General features: G+C 46.7%; 1 protein-coding gene across 1 annotated transcript in view; it reads left to right on the top strand.

Moving 5' to 3' along the window:
- Positions 1 to 15,572, top strand: part of LOC142312838 (uncharacterized) — a 104,200-nt gene that overhangs the window by 75,753 nt on the left and 12,875 nt on the right. Inside the window, exons 7-9 of the mRNA XM_075351824.1 lie at positions 2,472 to 2,595; positions 2,679 to 2,776; positions 6,477 to 6,567. Coding sequence (XP_075207939.1) covers positions 2,472 to 2,595; positions 2,679 to 2,776; positions 6,477 to 6,567 — 313 coding nt within the window. The remainder of the gene's footprint in view (positions 1 to 2,471; positions 2,596 to 2,678; positions 2,777 to 6,476; positions 6,568 to 15,572) is intronic.

The following is a 15,572-nucleotide window of genomic DNA, read 5'->3' as shown; positions in this document are numbered from 1 at the left end:
TCTTATCGGTCTCCGGCCAGGATTTGACTTCACATCGGGCTGCCTCGGTCAATTGACCAATAAGGACACTGGCTTTCTGGTCCTCCATCATGGGGTACACCCGGAATAAACTGTAAAGTCTCTCCTTGAAATCAGCCAGGGTATATGCCTCCCCGGAATACTGGGGATGCCACGTTGCCCCTGGAAGATATTGCATGGTAAATGGTAGCACCGGAGCAGGGGTCAATGCTGCAGGTCCAGCAACAGGGACGGTTTGGTCTCTTTCCGCCCTGGACATGTCTTTACAGGCACCGGGTTTCTTGTTAGTTGCTGGCAATGGGGCTCTTTTTCGTGCTTTTTTTGGGCTCCACCCACGCTTTTGCGCTCTTTGCGGGTCCTGCCCAATGGCGCGCCTTCTTTTCTCACGCAAAATTATTTAAACACAGTCCAATAAGGCGCACAGTACCCAGGTTTTGTCGGGGCACGTTATCCTGTTCGTGACGCCAAAATGTAGCACTCAGGAGCAGGGAGTCCAGGTCGGGTTTCGTACCTGTTTACTCGTCACTGGGCCGATGAGGAGGTTTGGGATGTCGCAGTGGCCTGCCCGGTTTCGTGACCCCGAAGTGTACACCAATAAAGGGGGATTGGAGATGAATGTTTGTTGTGACGCCACATGTGGTACGCGGCCAGGGATTAGCCGCCACTGCTGTCGCTGTCCTCCAGGGCGGGTGGTAATAGCAGCAAAGATGGTATCACTCCACATGTGGAGCAGGCCCCAGGGAAGATGATGAGGGGAGTAGTAGTAGTAGTGGCAGTGGCTGTTGGCGCCGAGGCGTGGCGCGTCGGTAATAAGAGTTTGAGTTGGCTGCTGCGGTTCCAGGTGTCTTTACTCAGTTCTTTAAGAAGCCTGGTTGCTGCCGCAGTAGCACTGGTCACCGCTGTGATGGGCCCTGTCGACCTCGGATAAGTTGGAAGAAGTCACCGGTGTTTGGAAAATGTTGTTTGTAAGAGTTGCCCCTCCAGTAGTAAGGAACCCGAGCTCACCGTTCCACTCCTAGCCTAGGCCCCAGGAAAGAAAAAGATGAAGAGAAGGTGGTGTCGTGTCCCCAGATCTGATGTCCCGGGAAGACTGACTGGTGATTGTGTGAGTTGCTCCTACTTCTACCCCAAGTGGAATCCGCCCCCAGGAGGCTGTCCTTGTTACCGGGAAAGTCCCAAGCTCCTGTTGGCTAACCTCCCTGCCTACACTAGCACAGCTCCCCAGTGTGAAGGCTCCTAAGCTGTATGTAAAGTGTTAATATAGAACACCAATGATTAACCCCCTCCTTACCCGAGGCGAATACCACACCTTAACTGAGGTGCAATACTCTAGTGACTGGAGCCACAGGGGCACCACACATACACACATGGCTCTCCTACATAGGCATCACACACACACACACACACACACACACACGGCTCCGCTCTGCACACACAGCAAATCCCTCCTGACCCCACACATAAACTTCACCTCATTCAGCACAGCAGAGTCCTGCACACACTGAGGAGCTGATCATGTGACCCCTGACTCCTCCCCTCCATGTGACATCATCACAGGTCCTGTAAGCGCAGAATAGACATATATGCAGTGTGCGGCTCTGCAGGAGGAGGTATGTGGAGATTCCCCATTACTGGGCGCATTAACCCCTCAGTGCTGAGACTGTTTAGGTGTTTCTGTGTTGCCTATTTTCATTAGACATAATAATATATTTCAGATTTTCCTTTTACATTATTTCTATGTTTTTGGTGCTGGATTGGAGATATTCTGTGATAAATCTCTGTGTGTGACTATAGTTGCATTGTGTGTTATACCGGGGGCAGGACTGGATGTAGTGATCATGTGAAGCCGGTCACAGCTCCGGAGATTTCTTACATGGGATCTTTCTGATGTTACATCGTCATCTTCTCCCCATTCAGGTCCCTACAATATCGGATCCTCTCAGATCTTCTATATAAGAGAATTTTCCAGATTGACCCATCAAGAATGGATAAGGACAGGGACAAGATGGTGGAGAGGATATTACACCTCACCCTAGAGATCCTCTTCCGGCTTACTGGAGAGGTGAGAGATTCTGATGACGTCACATTACATCATTCTTATCTATGGGAATAACAGATGGACAGAACTGGAGAGGTGAGGACTCTGGAAATGTCTGTAGTGAGGTTTATTAATGTGTCTCTCCATATCCAGGATTACACAGTAGTGAAGAAGACCTCTAGTGAGCGCTGTCAGGACCCTGTGTCTGAGGGATGGGGAAGACCCCTGAGCCCAATCACGGGGCCTCCACCTCACCCCCTGATACATGAGGACATCAATGACCAGAAGATCCTAGAACTCACCTACAAGATGATTGAGCTGCTGACTGGAGAGGTGACACTGCTGGGAATGCTGGGACATTATACAGTAACGCTATGAAGGGATCGGGGAATGACGGTTTCATTGTATGTGTCAGGTTCCTATAAGGTGTCAGGACGTCACCGTCTATTTCTCCATGGAGGAGTGGGAGTATTTAGAAGGACACAAAGATCTGTACAAGGACGTCATGATGGAGGTTCCCCAGCCCCTCACATCACCAGGTAATAGACATGACTAAATACACACGGCCTATAATTATCTATATGTAAGGAATGAATTCAGTCCTTGTATGTGTTTCCTCCAGTTCTATCCAGTGAGAGGACAACACCAGAGAGATGTCCCCGTCCTCTTCTTCCACAGGACTGTAAACAAGAAGATCCCGATGTTCCTCAGGATGATCAGGTAAATGGAGAGATGTCCACCAGGATTATACACTGAAGGGTTAATTTTAGACACCTGTTTTTTCCTGATTGTAGCTTCAATGTATGTAGTGAGACCTGTGACCCCAGAGTGAAGTATAAAATTAAGTGATCAGTTATCAGCTGTAATCAACATTAAAATTGGAAGATTGAATGATCTGAGTAACTTCAGACATGGGCATCGGTGCTACATTAGCCAGGACCAGTATTTCAAAATCTTCAAACCTTGTGAGGATTTTCCTTGCAATGGTATCGTTCATGGCTATACTGAGAATATTGTGATGAAGGAAAACATCCAACATCAACACTTCAGGCTGTGGAAGTGGAATAATAATGTGGGAAAGCTTTTTTTGGCTCATCCTGGGTATCGCTGATATCTGTGGATGGAGGTTTGGACACTCAGGGTTACATAAGTATTGTGGCCAACCAAAATCATCTCTTCATGGCATCTGTTTACCCTATGGTGAAAGGAAATATTTAACAAAAAAAAAATGGCATCCTTTGGAAGTCTTGCCCAAGAGACTACCATATGTGAAAAAGACCCCCCTGTGAAAAACAGTATTTAATTCGATATTACTTTAAAAAAAGCAAAAAAACAAAAACACACACATGAACAAAGATATACAATTATTGGACCAGTAAGGTGACTGGTGCTTACCGTAATATATATATACAGTGGATACGGAAAGTATTCAGACTCCTGTACGTTTCTCACTCTTTGTTTGATTGCAGCCATTTGGTAAATTCAAAAAACTTCATTTTTTTTCTAATTAATGTACACTCTGCACCCCATCTTGTCAGATAAAAACAGAAATGTAAACATTTTTGCAAACTTATTAAACAAGAAAAATTGGAATATCACATGGTCTTAACACTAGAACTACTGGACTCGTGACACCTATATAGAAATATATGGTGCAAAGTAGTCAAAATGACTACCTCAGTAGTTCTAGTGTTAAGTATTCAGACCCTTGGCTCAGACACTCATATTTAAGTCACATGCTGTCCATTTCCTTGTGATCCTCCTTGAGATGGTTCTAATCCTTCCTTGGAGTCCAGCTCTGTTTAATTAAACTGATAGGACTTTTACATTTACATCATATGTCTTGAACGGATTAAGGATATATTGGGAGTTGCAAGTTCATGTCAAACAATTGTATATGGCGGAGGCTTACCTAAGATTAGAGTTGTTGTAATAAGCTTGATGCTGTATTCCTGTACTGTTGGTGGATCTGGTGCTGTATTCATGTACTGCTGATGGTTTGGAGCTGTATTCATGTACTGATGATGGTTCTAGAGATGTATTTATGTTCTGATGGTGTTTCTGATGATGAATGCATGTCCTGATGGTGATTTTCAAACTTTGTTAATGTTGATGTAGTAATCTTTAATTTATTGATACAAGATAATTATAAGGTGCTGATCATTGCACACATGGACAACACAAAGACTGAAAATACAACTGTCTGAATGAAACCATATATTTCATCCGAACAGGTGTTTGGCTAAATACCCCATACACTTTAGAGGACTGTCAACTGACGGAAATGTTGCCAGAATTTTGCCCTTTCACTCTGACTCTCTGCCGAGTGCATCTTTGTTTTCAATTGAGAACTGCTACTAGACATGTCTGGTGGCGGCTTTTCTTTTAGAGAACAAAAGGATTTGCAGTCCGCAATCTGACAAGTATTATCTGCATTGATGTCATCAGTCAGAGGCACCGATACACATCAAACCGTCAGCCAAGCTTGTAGTCCGACATTAATCTAATTTCTTTGGGGGCCATAACTACTTATTAAAAGTTATGTGCCCCCTTAGGGTACGTGCAGACATCTTTTAAACATCTACAAACTTAGTGAATGAATTTTTCAAGTTGAAGACTTTTGTTTTGAACCGTTTTGGGTATTTTGTTTTTTGGGTTTTTTTTGCATCTTTTCAGTATTTTTTCTGATTGTAATATGGCTGCCAGCTTTTTATTCAAAAATTATATTGAATCAACTGAGAGTGACTTTGAAGCAGAAACCACAAAAGAATGGTCTGGTCACTTTTAACTGCTTTACATCTTTGAAAACCTGATGTTTGAAAGACTTAATTGTCATGCCAGGTACGAGTGTCAAAAGATAAGGGGAGGGGACCCCTGTATCTAGGTAAGGGGGAGATGGTGACCCCTTCCCAAACCTACTGCTGATCCCTGGGGTTTCTCACCATCCTAGATAGGTTTCACACCTATGCGCCAATAGGGACACCTGACCCTAGGTATCCCTAGTGCTGGACTCTACATAGGGAACGGGTGGAATGAGCTCTTTGTCAATCTCATTAAACACTAAAGGAAGACAAAAGGAGGACACACACACAACTCAGACAGGAGTTCAGCAAAGAGCAGCAACGATCCTACAGGTGAGAGCAAGCCACCTGCTTGCAACCAGAGCTAGAGTTAACTGAATAATATCACCAACTCCAGTCCAGGGAAAAAGGGAGTATTTAAGCACCAAGAGAATACTGATGATCAGCAGCTGGGTGGAAGGCGAGCTTCTGCTGGATCCAAAAGGGGGAGAGATGAAAATCTAGCAGGAAAGCTACCTATTACAATGAATACTGACAGCAGGAACAATAGAAAGTCAGGGAGCATTTTGCGCAGCCAAACGCTGTGACCTTCTATTGCCAGAAACCACATGACTGTCTGTCACCTGTGACATTAACATATGAACAGCAAGTCTTTTTGACCTTGTAGTGCACATGGTTATTCTTTTTAGTATTTATTTAACGCTCTGTAAACCACCAGAAAAAGATTGTCATGCGCACATACCCTTAGGAAATCGATCATATGCACAGCAAGGTGTTTTGACTTTGCAGTGCATATGTTTATTGTTTTTTCAATGGGTTCTAGGCAGAATCCGCCTGAAAGACATTGTGTGCACATACACTTAGGGGTACTTTGCACGCTGCGACATCGGTAACAATGTGTTACCGTCGCTGCAGCGATAGTCCCCGCCCCCGTCGCAGGTACGATATCTTGTGATTGCTGCTGTAGCGAACATTATCGCTACGCCAGCTTCACATGCACTCACCTGCCCTGCGACGTCGCTCTGGCCGGCGAACCGCCTCCTTACTAAGGGGACGGGTCGTGCGGCGTCATACCGACGTCACACGGCAGGCAGCCAATAGAAGCGGAGGGGCGAAGATGAACGGGACGTAAACATCCCGCCCACCTCCTTCCTTCCGCATAGCCGGCTGGGACGCAGGTAGGAGATGTTCCTCGCTCCAGTGGCTTCACACACAGCGATGTTTGCTGCCTGCTGGAATGAGGAACAATATCGTACCGTCGCAGCAGCGGCATTATGGAAATGTCCCACCCTACACCGATCATACGATAACGACGCTTTTGCGCTCGTTAATCGTATGTAAAAGGCTTTACACACTACGATGTCGACAGCGACGCCGGATGTGCGTCACTTTAGATTTGACCCCACCGACATCGCACCTGCGATATCGTAGTGTGCAAAGTACCCCTTAGTCTGACTTACCAGTAGAGGGCATGACCACTTAAAGCGCCTACAGCAGGATGAACGATAGATAAGGAGGTGCCATTTCTGGCCACCAGGTTAATTTTCTATTGTTTCTGGGGGGGTTTAGTTTTTTCACATGACTTATCCATCTCTCTGTGACTTTTACATTTGTTTCAGGGTGAAGATCTGACCCATGATAATACTATAGAGATATTTGTGATCGGTGATGAGTGGTGTAAAGAGGAAATTCCTACCGATAATCGCACAGGTGAGTAGTAAATAATCACTAAATACAGATTTTGCTCAGTCTTTGTATAGTATAATTATGTGTTTGTTTGTTACACTAAGATTGTTATATAGATTTTACATCTAAAGATTGATCATTTAAAAAAACACAAAAAGCCCCTTTTCACACTATTTTGAATGGTTGTCTCTCCGTTTAAGGCCCCCTTCACACGTCCGTGAAACACGTGCGTGTTTGTTCCGTTTCCGTATATACCGGAGACACGGACAAACATGCACCAATGTTAATCTATGATTGTGGTCACACGTGCGTTATTTCATTATGTCCGTGTGTGCGTGTCCGTGATCCGTATGTGTTTTGCACGGATGCATGTCCGTTATCTGCACGGAGCACGCACACGTGGACACAATGAAAGTCTATGGGTATGTGCACACACGTTAGTAAACACGTATGCATCTACCTATAGTCCGTGTCCGTTTGCTGTTTTTTTTTCTAGTGATGTCGGCCATTCTTTCTATTTCTGTGTATGTCGGTCAATCTCCCTGAGTCCGTCGGTCGGTCTCTCTGTCTGTCTGTCCCTCTCTCACAGTCTGTCGGTCAGTCCCCCCCCCCCTCTCTCATACTTACCGTTCCCCAATCACCGGCGCGGCGCTGCACGGCGTTCACACTGCTGCGGCGGCTTTTACTATTTTGAAAAAGCCGGCCGCTCAGTAAACAATCTCTTATTCCCTGCTTTCCCCACCCACCGGCGCCTATGATTGGTTGCAGTGAGACACGCCCCCCACGCTGAGTGACAGGTGTCTCACTGCACCCAATCACAGCAGCCGGTGGGCGTGTCTATACTGTGCAGGAAAATAAATAAATAATTAAAAAAAACGGCGTGCGGTCCCCCCCCCATTTTAATGCCAGCCAGATAAAGCCATACGGCTGAAGGCTGGTATTCTCAGGATGGGGAGCTCCACGTTATGGGGAGCCCCCCACCCTAACAATATCAGTCAGCAGCCGCCCAGAATTGCCGCATACATTAGATGCGACAGTTCTGGGACTGTACCCGGCTCTTCCCGATTTGCCCTGGTGCGGGGTAATAAGGAGTTAATTGCAGCCCATAGCTGCCACTAAATCCTAGATTAATCATGTCAGGCGTCTCCCCGAGATTCCTTCCATGATTAATCTGTAAGTGACAGTAAATAAACACACACACCCGAAAAAATCCTTTATTAGAAATAAAAAACACAAACATATACCCTGGTTCAACAATTTAATCAGCCTGAAAAAGCCCTCCATGTCCGGCGTCATCCAGGATGGTCCAGCGTTGCTTCCAGCTCTGCTGCATGGAGGTGACAGGAGCTGCAGAAGACACCGCCGCTCCTGTCAGTCCAGGTCAGAATGGAAAGCTTGGAGGTCTTTAAGAGAACACAGGATGACCTCCATTGTTCAGGATTATGAAAAGCCCCATCGGTTCTGTAGGTTTCTGTTTTTCAGGGTCAGAAGGAGCAGTTTAAGTCGTCTTCTTCTTTGGATAGTGATCCAAAAGAGGTTAGGGTAAAGATGACCATGTGTCTCTTCAAATTCAATCCTGCGCAGCATGTGAGCGTTGGACATTATGGATTCCTTTTTTGTTGAAAGACATGAAAGCAACATATCACATCTTATGGTTGGGATTGAGAGTCCTTAAGGTGAAGCACTCTTTGTGTTCTATCCAATTTTATTTTGTCAGACGAGGGTTGGCTCAGGAGGGAGTTGATCAATGATTCAAGTATCGCATGAAGATCGTCTAAACCCACTGCTTCAGGGATACACATCACCCTGATGTTGTTACGGCGACCTCTATTGTCTAGATCTTCAAGGTGTTTGTCTCATTCATAGCTTTAGCATAGGAAACCACATGACTGTTTAGTCTAGTAATGTATCGTCTAGTGACGTCATGTTCTACTAACATGGAATCCAATGTCTGCAAAAGTTTAACATCTGCATGGACTGGATTTCAGCTCTGCGAGCATCTTTTACTTAAAAAACAAGATATTTAAAGTCCTCTTTAGTGAGAAGGTGTCTAAGATCCATCTCACCTGATTTAACATCCAAGGTGGCATCTTGGGAGCCTCCTCCAGTATCCTGAGCAGAAGCTAAGTCCATTAATAATGGAGTCGTGCCCAAGTCCATGTCGGAGGTGTCCGACAAGGCTCCACAATTTTTCACTAGTTATCACTTTTCAGCCGGTTGCCGCATTGACTTTGGTAGCATGATGTCCTCAATACAGTTTATTATGCTGGGTACGGAAGGATCAAGAAGGGTTTCAGTTTACAAGCTTCAATGTGGGAGACTGACATCTAATGGAGAAAGCGCATGTTTAGTTGTTTCTTCTTCCACTGTCAGGGTACGTGCCCACAATCAGGAAATGTTGCATCCTGGACGCGGAAAGTCTTAACCTGCGGTGCTTCAAGTCTCCTCCGCAGGAGACTGCAGCTGTTCGTGCCCATGATCTATGCTCAGGCAGTTGCAGCATCTCACTGTGTTGTCCTTACGGAGAACGCGTGTGTCTCCGCAGTAAACAATTGACATGCTGTGGCTCGGAAAGCCACTCCGCAGGTCAGTATTTGCTGCTGGAAAAAGCACACTGGGCATGGGATTTCTAGAAATCCTATCCACTGTGCTTGTACTGTACAACGTAGCATTTTGGACATAGCGAAAGCACTCTGCACCTAAAACGCTATGAACACTGATCATGGGCACGCAGCCTTACGCTATTTGAAGAAGTTACTATAGGCTTCTCAACTGTAGGCCCTGTGTCTGTGTAGTACGTGTCTCTCTCCTCTGCTCTGGTGTCGTTGTAGGAGCTGCTGGGATGTCTCCCTGTTGCGCACTACTCTGATTGACCTTAGTCAGTGAAATTCCCTCCAGACACGGAGTTGCAGGGTCAAGGCTGTGGTTGTTTTCTTTTGTGCTATAGGCCAAGAAGGGACAGGGCGCACTGGGTAAAGATTGCAGCTTTGAATCTATAAAATGGTGGCTTCTTCTTTTGCAAAAGGCAATAGCACAATTGCCTTTTACAAAGTATCAATCTAAGGGGTACTTTACACGTTGCGACATCGCTACCGATATATCGTCGGGGTCACGGTTGTTGTGACGCACATCCGGCGCCGGTAGCGACATCGCAATGTGTAAATCCTAGGAATGACGATGAACGAGCGCAAAACAGTCAAAAATCGCTGATCTGTGTCACGTCGTTCATTTTCATAATCTCGCTCCAGCTGCAGATACGATGTTGTTTGTTGTTCCTGCAGCACCACACATCGCTGTGTGTTAAGCCGCAGGAACGACAAACATCTCCTTACCTGTGTCCAGCGGCAATGCGGAAGGAAGGAGGTGGGCGGGATGTTACATCCCGCTCATCTCCGCCCCTTCGCTTCTATTGGCCGGCCGCTTAGTGACGTTGCGGTGACGCCGAACGCACCTCCCCCTTGAAGGAGGGATTGTTCGGCAGTCACAGCGATGTCGCTGAACAGGTATATGCGTGTGACGCTGCCGTAGCGATAATGTTCGCTACGGCAGCGATCACCAGATATCGCATGTGCAATGGGGACGGGTACTATTGCGCTGGACATCGCTAGCCGATGCTAGCGATGTCGCAACGTGTAAAGTACCCCTAAGGGTGTTGGGTGCATTTGTTTGGCACTTCTCCCTTTTGTCTTGGCCAGTGGGTGCTATATGTTTGTGGAATTTCTTCTTTGTGAGGTCGGAGGCAGCATTTCTATGATGTCATTAGACACGGCTTTCAACCATAACGACTTAAGGCCCCGTCACACACAGAGATACATTTTTGGCAGATCTGTGGTTGCAGTGAAATCATGGACATATTGTTCCATTTGTACACAGCCATAAACCTAGCACTGATTATCCACAATTTCACTGCAACCACAGATCTGCCGCAGATTTATCTCTGTGTGTGACAGGGCCTTTAGTCAATGCAAATTGACATTGGAATAGGAGAGACTGTCCAGTAGTCTGAGTTCTCATGTTTACAGATACAGTAGGTGGATAGTTCAGTTCCACAGTTAGAAGTTACCAGCATAGTTACAGACAGCGCCACTAGGTGGCAGTAGTGTACTTGACAATTCTGTGCTCTATAATAGCTTATATATTTAAGCAGAGAAAAGACTGGAATAGTTGCCTGCTGCTGGATGCCACTTATGTTCTGGCAAGGGTGGCAATTTCTAGGCACATATGCAGGGATCCTAAAGCAAACACTTTTATGAGAGGAAGCAGGAGGGAGAGACAGGCGGAAACTGCTACCATCCTGTCCACGAATTTCCAAGATGGCGAATTCGGTGACAAAAATAGCTACAATGGCGTCTCTGGGGAAGAATACCAGGGAGAGGAAGGAGGAGATCCCTTCATCCGCTACAGGCTAGCACGCACCTGTCACTGAGCTCCGATCACCCAGGTTAGCTGTCTATCACTAAGCACAATGGACCCTGTGCTCAGGAAACCATCACCATTGGCCATCCTCTGTCCTCTGTGCGTGTCTAGCCTGGTTCTCCTGAGATGTGGCGGGGCAACATTCCCTATTATTTCAGGTTGTGACAATTCAGGTTGTGACACAGCACACTTCAAAGGTCTGATTTGGGTGTAGCTTCCGAGTCCTTCTGACTCAAATTCAGCAGGGGAAGCACCAACAGGAATCAGGCCACATACAGGGTCCTGATTCAGGGGCTCAATCAACGGTCTTCCAAGAAGCAGCCTTCCATTGTCTCAGGGTGTTGGCATGGTGGGACAGACAACAGGAGTCCTGGAAGTGAGTTTATATTCACTTTTGGCTGGTTTAAATAGTTAAAAGGGGTAAAAATTAGGGAGCCTGTGCTCTTACTTATCTAAGGGGAAAACTTTTCTCTTTGCGGAGACTGACAAACCAATCTGGCTGCCAGTGAGGAGTCTTATAGCCGTAATGCTTCTCTGGGAAATATTCAAATTGTCTCTTCAGAGAGGAAGGAGTCGAACTCTAGCACCACCTATTGGAAGTAGCAATCCTAAAAGTCAATAGTGACCCTTTAACGAGCCTTTTCATATGACCTAGTGTGAAGCCCCACAGGTGTGTCGGTGCATTACCTTCAGGGACTCCACGTGGCGGGACGGTCTGGTCACAGGTAGGGAACCTTCTTCTAGGATTGTCGTGACGCCACTCTCGGTATTGCGGTCAGGGTGACCACCACTGCAGATTAAGGGGTGACTGGAGCTGATGGTGGGTGCAGTAAGTCATAGTGGCCTCCCGAGAGTGAGGCAAGCCCCAGGACCCCGTGTAGGTGTGTGGAACCACAAGGCGCAGAATGACTCAGGCACAGTCTAAACAGTCTTTCAGGGATTTTACTCACTGATGGTGGCAGGGTGAGTAACCCGGGCGTAGCTGGGATGAACCAGGCGTCCTTCAGGCTGACTTGTGAGGGTGATTACCAACTCGCCTTCCTTAGCCCTTCTGTGTTTTGGGGTAAGCCCTGCTTGAAGCCCTGCTGGGGTCACCCAGGGAAGTAGCTGGTGCCTTTCTCCCCTTCTTTGTTTAGCCCGTTTGCTTGTAGCCTGGACCAGGTCACTCCGGCTGCTTGCCTCCTGTGAACTATGGGCCCTCACTTTGCTACGTGGCTGCGGACTCTGTGGTGTTGTCTTGAGGGTCTGAAGTGCCCCCTCAGGCAGGTTTGGCAGAAGAAAGGTGAATCTATCTCCGCACTGGGACCTGTTACCCGTGCGGGCCTGGTACCTCCCTGGCAGTCCCCTTACTCTGCCACCCCTTTGCTCTCTCTAGCTCTGGGTGGATTTCGGGTGGCACTACCAGGTGACCGAACTCCTCCGTCAGTAGTCACTGCGCGTACACTGTCAGCTTGTGACAGACTCCAGGGTCTGCTCCTCACATCTGCTCTCCCTGAGCTGCACTTACTAAACTGGCTCACTGCTCCTCCTCTCCTGTTCTTGCCTATGCAACCTAGCAACCAGGCTGTCTACCACACCCCTTGAGTGGACATAGAGGCCACGCCCCCTCCTGGAAGCTCTCAGGATTCCTCCCAAAGGTACATGTGTGAGACCTGATTACTATGCGCCTGTGTAGTCACACCTCGGTTAGCCTTCTGGATTACCTGTATTGTACTGCCCCCAGCATGGGTGCAGTACTCAGTGGTGCCTGACCAGGTCAGGGGCGCCACATTCCCCCTTAGTTATCACCAGCACGTCCTCGGGCTGCAAGACAACATTTTAAAATGCATAAAACAGTAAAACCTTGTAAAAACATTATAAAACCACCAGGTACCATACATCACTACCCTCCACCCACAAGTCCGTTAACCCACCCAAAACCCTCTCAGGGGCTAGGTCACCGGTCCTTTTGGCAACCAGGTCTGGGCCATCCGCTTCCCCAGACCTTTCCTCCAATCTTCCTCTCCCGTTGGCCGCGCCTTCAGCCACCTCTGGCAGGATGTAGAGGCGGCTTTCCTGGTCTGGTGGTTTAAGGGTATACCTGGCCTGGTGGAGCCGCGCCTTCAGCCTCTTCTGGCAGGATGTAGAGGCGGCCTCCACAGTTGGTGCTGACCAGGTACCCTCTTTGTGGTGGAGAGCCAGGCCCCATAAACAGGGGTGCTCCCTTGTCGCAGGCGAGCCAGGCCCCTAAACAGGCTTGCTCTGGTAGTGGTTGTACCTCTGGGGTAACTATTTACACTGCGAGAGTTTGTGGCTATAGCCAGTTCATAGCCTTAAGGTTCATAGGTTAAAGTGCAAAAGGGTTTCTTACATTAGTTCATGTGGGCACATTCTTGAACATGTAAACATTGCAAAACTTGTCAAAAACAGTAACTTGCTGTACTTTCTTTACTTTTCTCTACTCCTCTGTTTCACCAGGGCTTGGGCCTGTAGGGCTGCGGCATTTGTTACTTTCTCCATCTCTGTCATCATCTGTAGTGGTTGTAGCAATATGTATATGCTGTATGTCCCCTAGGGGCCTATAGGGGTCTCTCTTCTTGTATGTGTTCACAAACAAGTGGGAACTCGCTGGTACTGCAGAGTGCAGGCAGCAGAGAGAGATGTTATGGCTGACAATACCACCTAATAAATAGCCTGAAGATCTCCACTGAGTGTGATTACTGAGAGACACAGCAAACAGAACATGGTGGCAGCTGGGCACAGAACCTTCATGTAACACACCTGCAAATCCTCAGAGCTTGTGTGTGACGAGGACTGTACAGAACATCATTGCAACTGTGAGTACAGATTTCCTGTCATTATACAAGATGGAGACTGGTCTGAAGCCCCCTCAGAAACTGGATATCTCATTATGTAATCTATCCCAGACATGGGGACACTGGAAAGAGGAGTTTACTCTGTATGTGGATCTGACAGTGGCCCCCAGTGATGACAAACGTAAAGTAAAGCTGTTTTATTACTTAATTGGGGAAAAAGGCAGAGAACTAGCCTGCAGGGCTGCAGAGCTGACAAAGCGCAGCCTGAAGATGATGGCAGGCACCAGTGATAATAATGATGATGAGGTACATGCAGTATCTATGAGAGGAAAGACAAGACCAAGCTCCCCTATAAGCACGATCCACTGCAAATATTGTGGTAAAAGACATGAGAGAAACAAGACCAAGTGTGCAGCATATGGCAAAACCTGCAGGTTATGTGGCAAGAAGAATCATTTCTCAGCTGTCTGCAGGCTGGGAACAGGCAAACAGCATGGACAGTTCCACACTGTGACACCAGACACTGACAGTGCAGAGGACATTACATGGCTACAGCTGCAACCTGCAACAGAGAATGTCAATGTAATCAGGCAGCCAGTAGTCAAGGATGCCAAGCAGCTCTATGCAACCTTCCTGTTGGATGAGAAGCCCATTAGATTTCAGCTGGATTGTGGAGCAAGCTGCAATGTAATTCCAAGTGCTCTGCTGACAAACAGGTTTCCATTGAGCCAACGGACAAGGTACTGGTGATGTACAACAAAAGTGTTCTGAAACCTATGGGGACATGTAAGCTCAAAATACGGAACCCATGTAACAGGAAAAGTTACAGAGCTGAATTTACCGTGCTGCATGTTGGGAACCATGTACCAATACTGGGAGTAAAAGCAGTGCAGGCAATGGACTTAATAAAAGTACAGTCGCAGAACATTAAGTCTGTTGAGGTTTCCCAGGATATACCAAATCCCAAACTAAATGCAGAGCGCAATTTGGACTTTTAAAAAATAAAAATGGAGTATGCTGATTTATTTGAAGGTGATGGATGTTTTGAAGGTAAATACAGGCTAGAAATTGATAAAACCGTGCAGCCTACCAGATTACCTACAAGAAGGGTGCCTGTAGCTTTAATGCAACCACTGAAAGTAGAGCTACAAGATTTACAGAAAAGAGGCATGATAGAACCAGTCCAGAAGAGTACAGATTGGATCAGCAGTTTGGTCATAGTGCAGAAACCATCAGGCAAGTTAAGAATATGCATTGATCCGAAGCCACTCAACAAGGCGCTGAAAAGAAATCATTACCCGATGCCAACATTGGAGGATGTTCTCCCAGATCTATCAAAGGCTAAAATATTTTCTGTATGTGACGTCAAATATGGATTCTGGCATGTGGAACTGACTGAAGAATCAAGTTTATTGACAACATTTTCTTCACCATTTGGACGCTATAAATGGCTGAGACTGCCCATGGGACTAAAACCTGCCCCGGAGATGTTCCAGCAGAAATTGATGCAGGCTTTGGAAGGACTTCCTGGAGTAAAAACAATAGCAGATGATATCCTTATAGTGGGAGAAGGCGAAGATATGGAATCTGCAATCAAGGATCATGATCAGAAGATGATACAATTTTTGGACCGATGTAGAGCAAAACAAATAAAGCTGAACGTGGACAAATTCAAACTGAAAATGACAGAAGTTGCATATATTGGACATCTTCTGACCTCAAATGGTGTAAAAGTGGATCCAGAAAAGGTGAGAGCAATTCAAGATTTGCCAACCCCAACTGATGTGTGTGGAGTACAACGATTTCTGGGCATGGTAA

This window comes from Anomaloglossus baeobatrachus, chromosome 5, assembly GCF_048569485.1.
Source record: "Anomaloglossus baeobatrachus isolate aAnoBae1 chromosome 5, aAnoBae1.hap1, whole genome shotgun sequence".
Classification (NCBI taxonomy): Eukaryota; Metazoa; Chordata; class Amphibia; order Anura; family Aromobatidae; genus Anomaloglossus; species Anomaloglossus baeobatrachus.
This window is presented reverse-complemented; position numbering and strand designations above follow the sequence as displayed.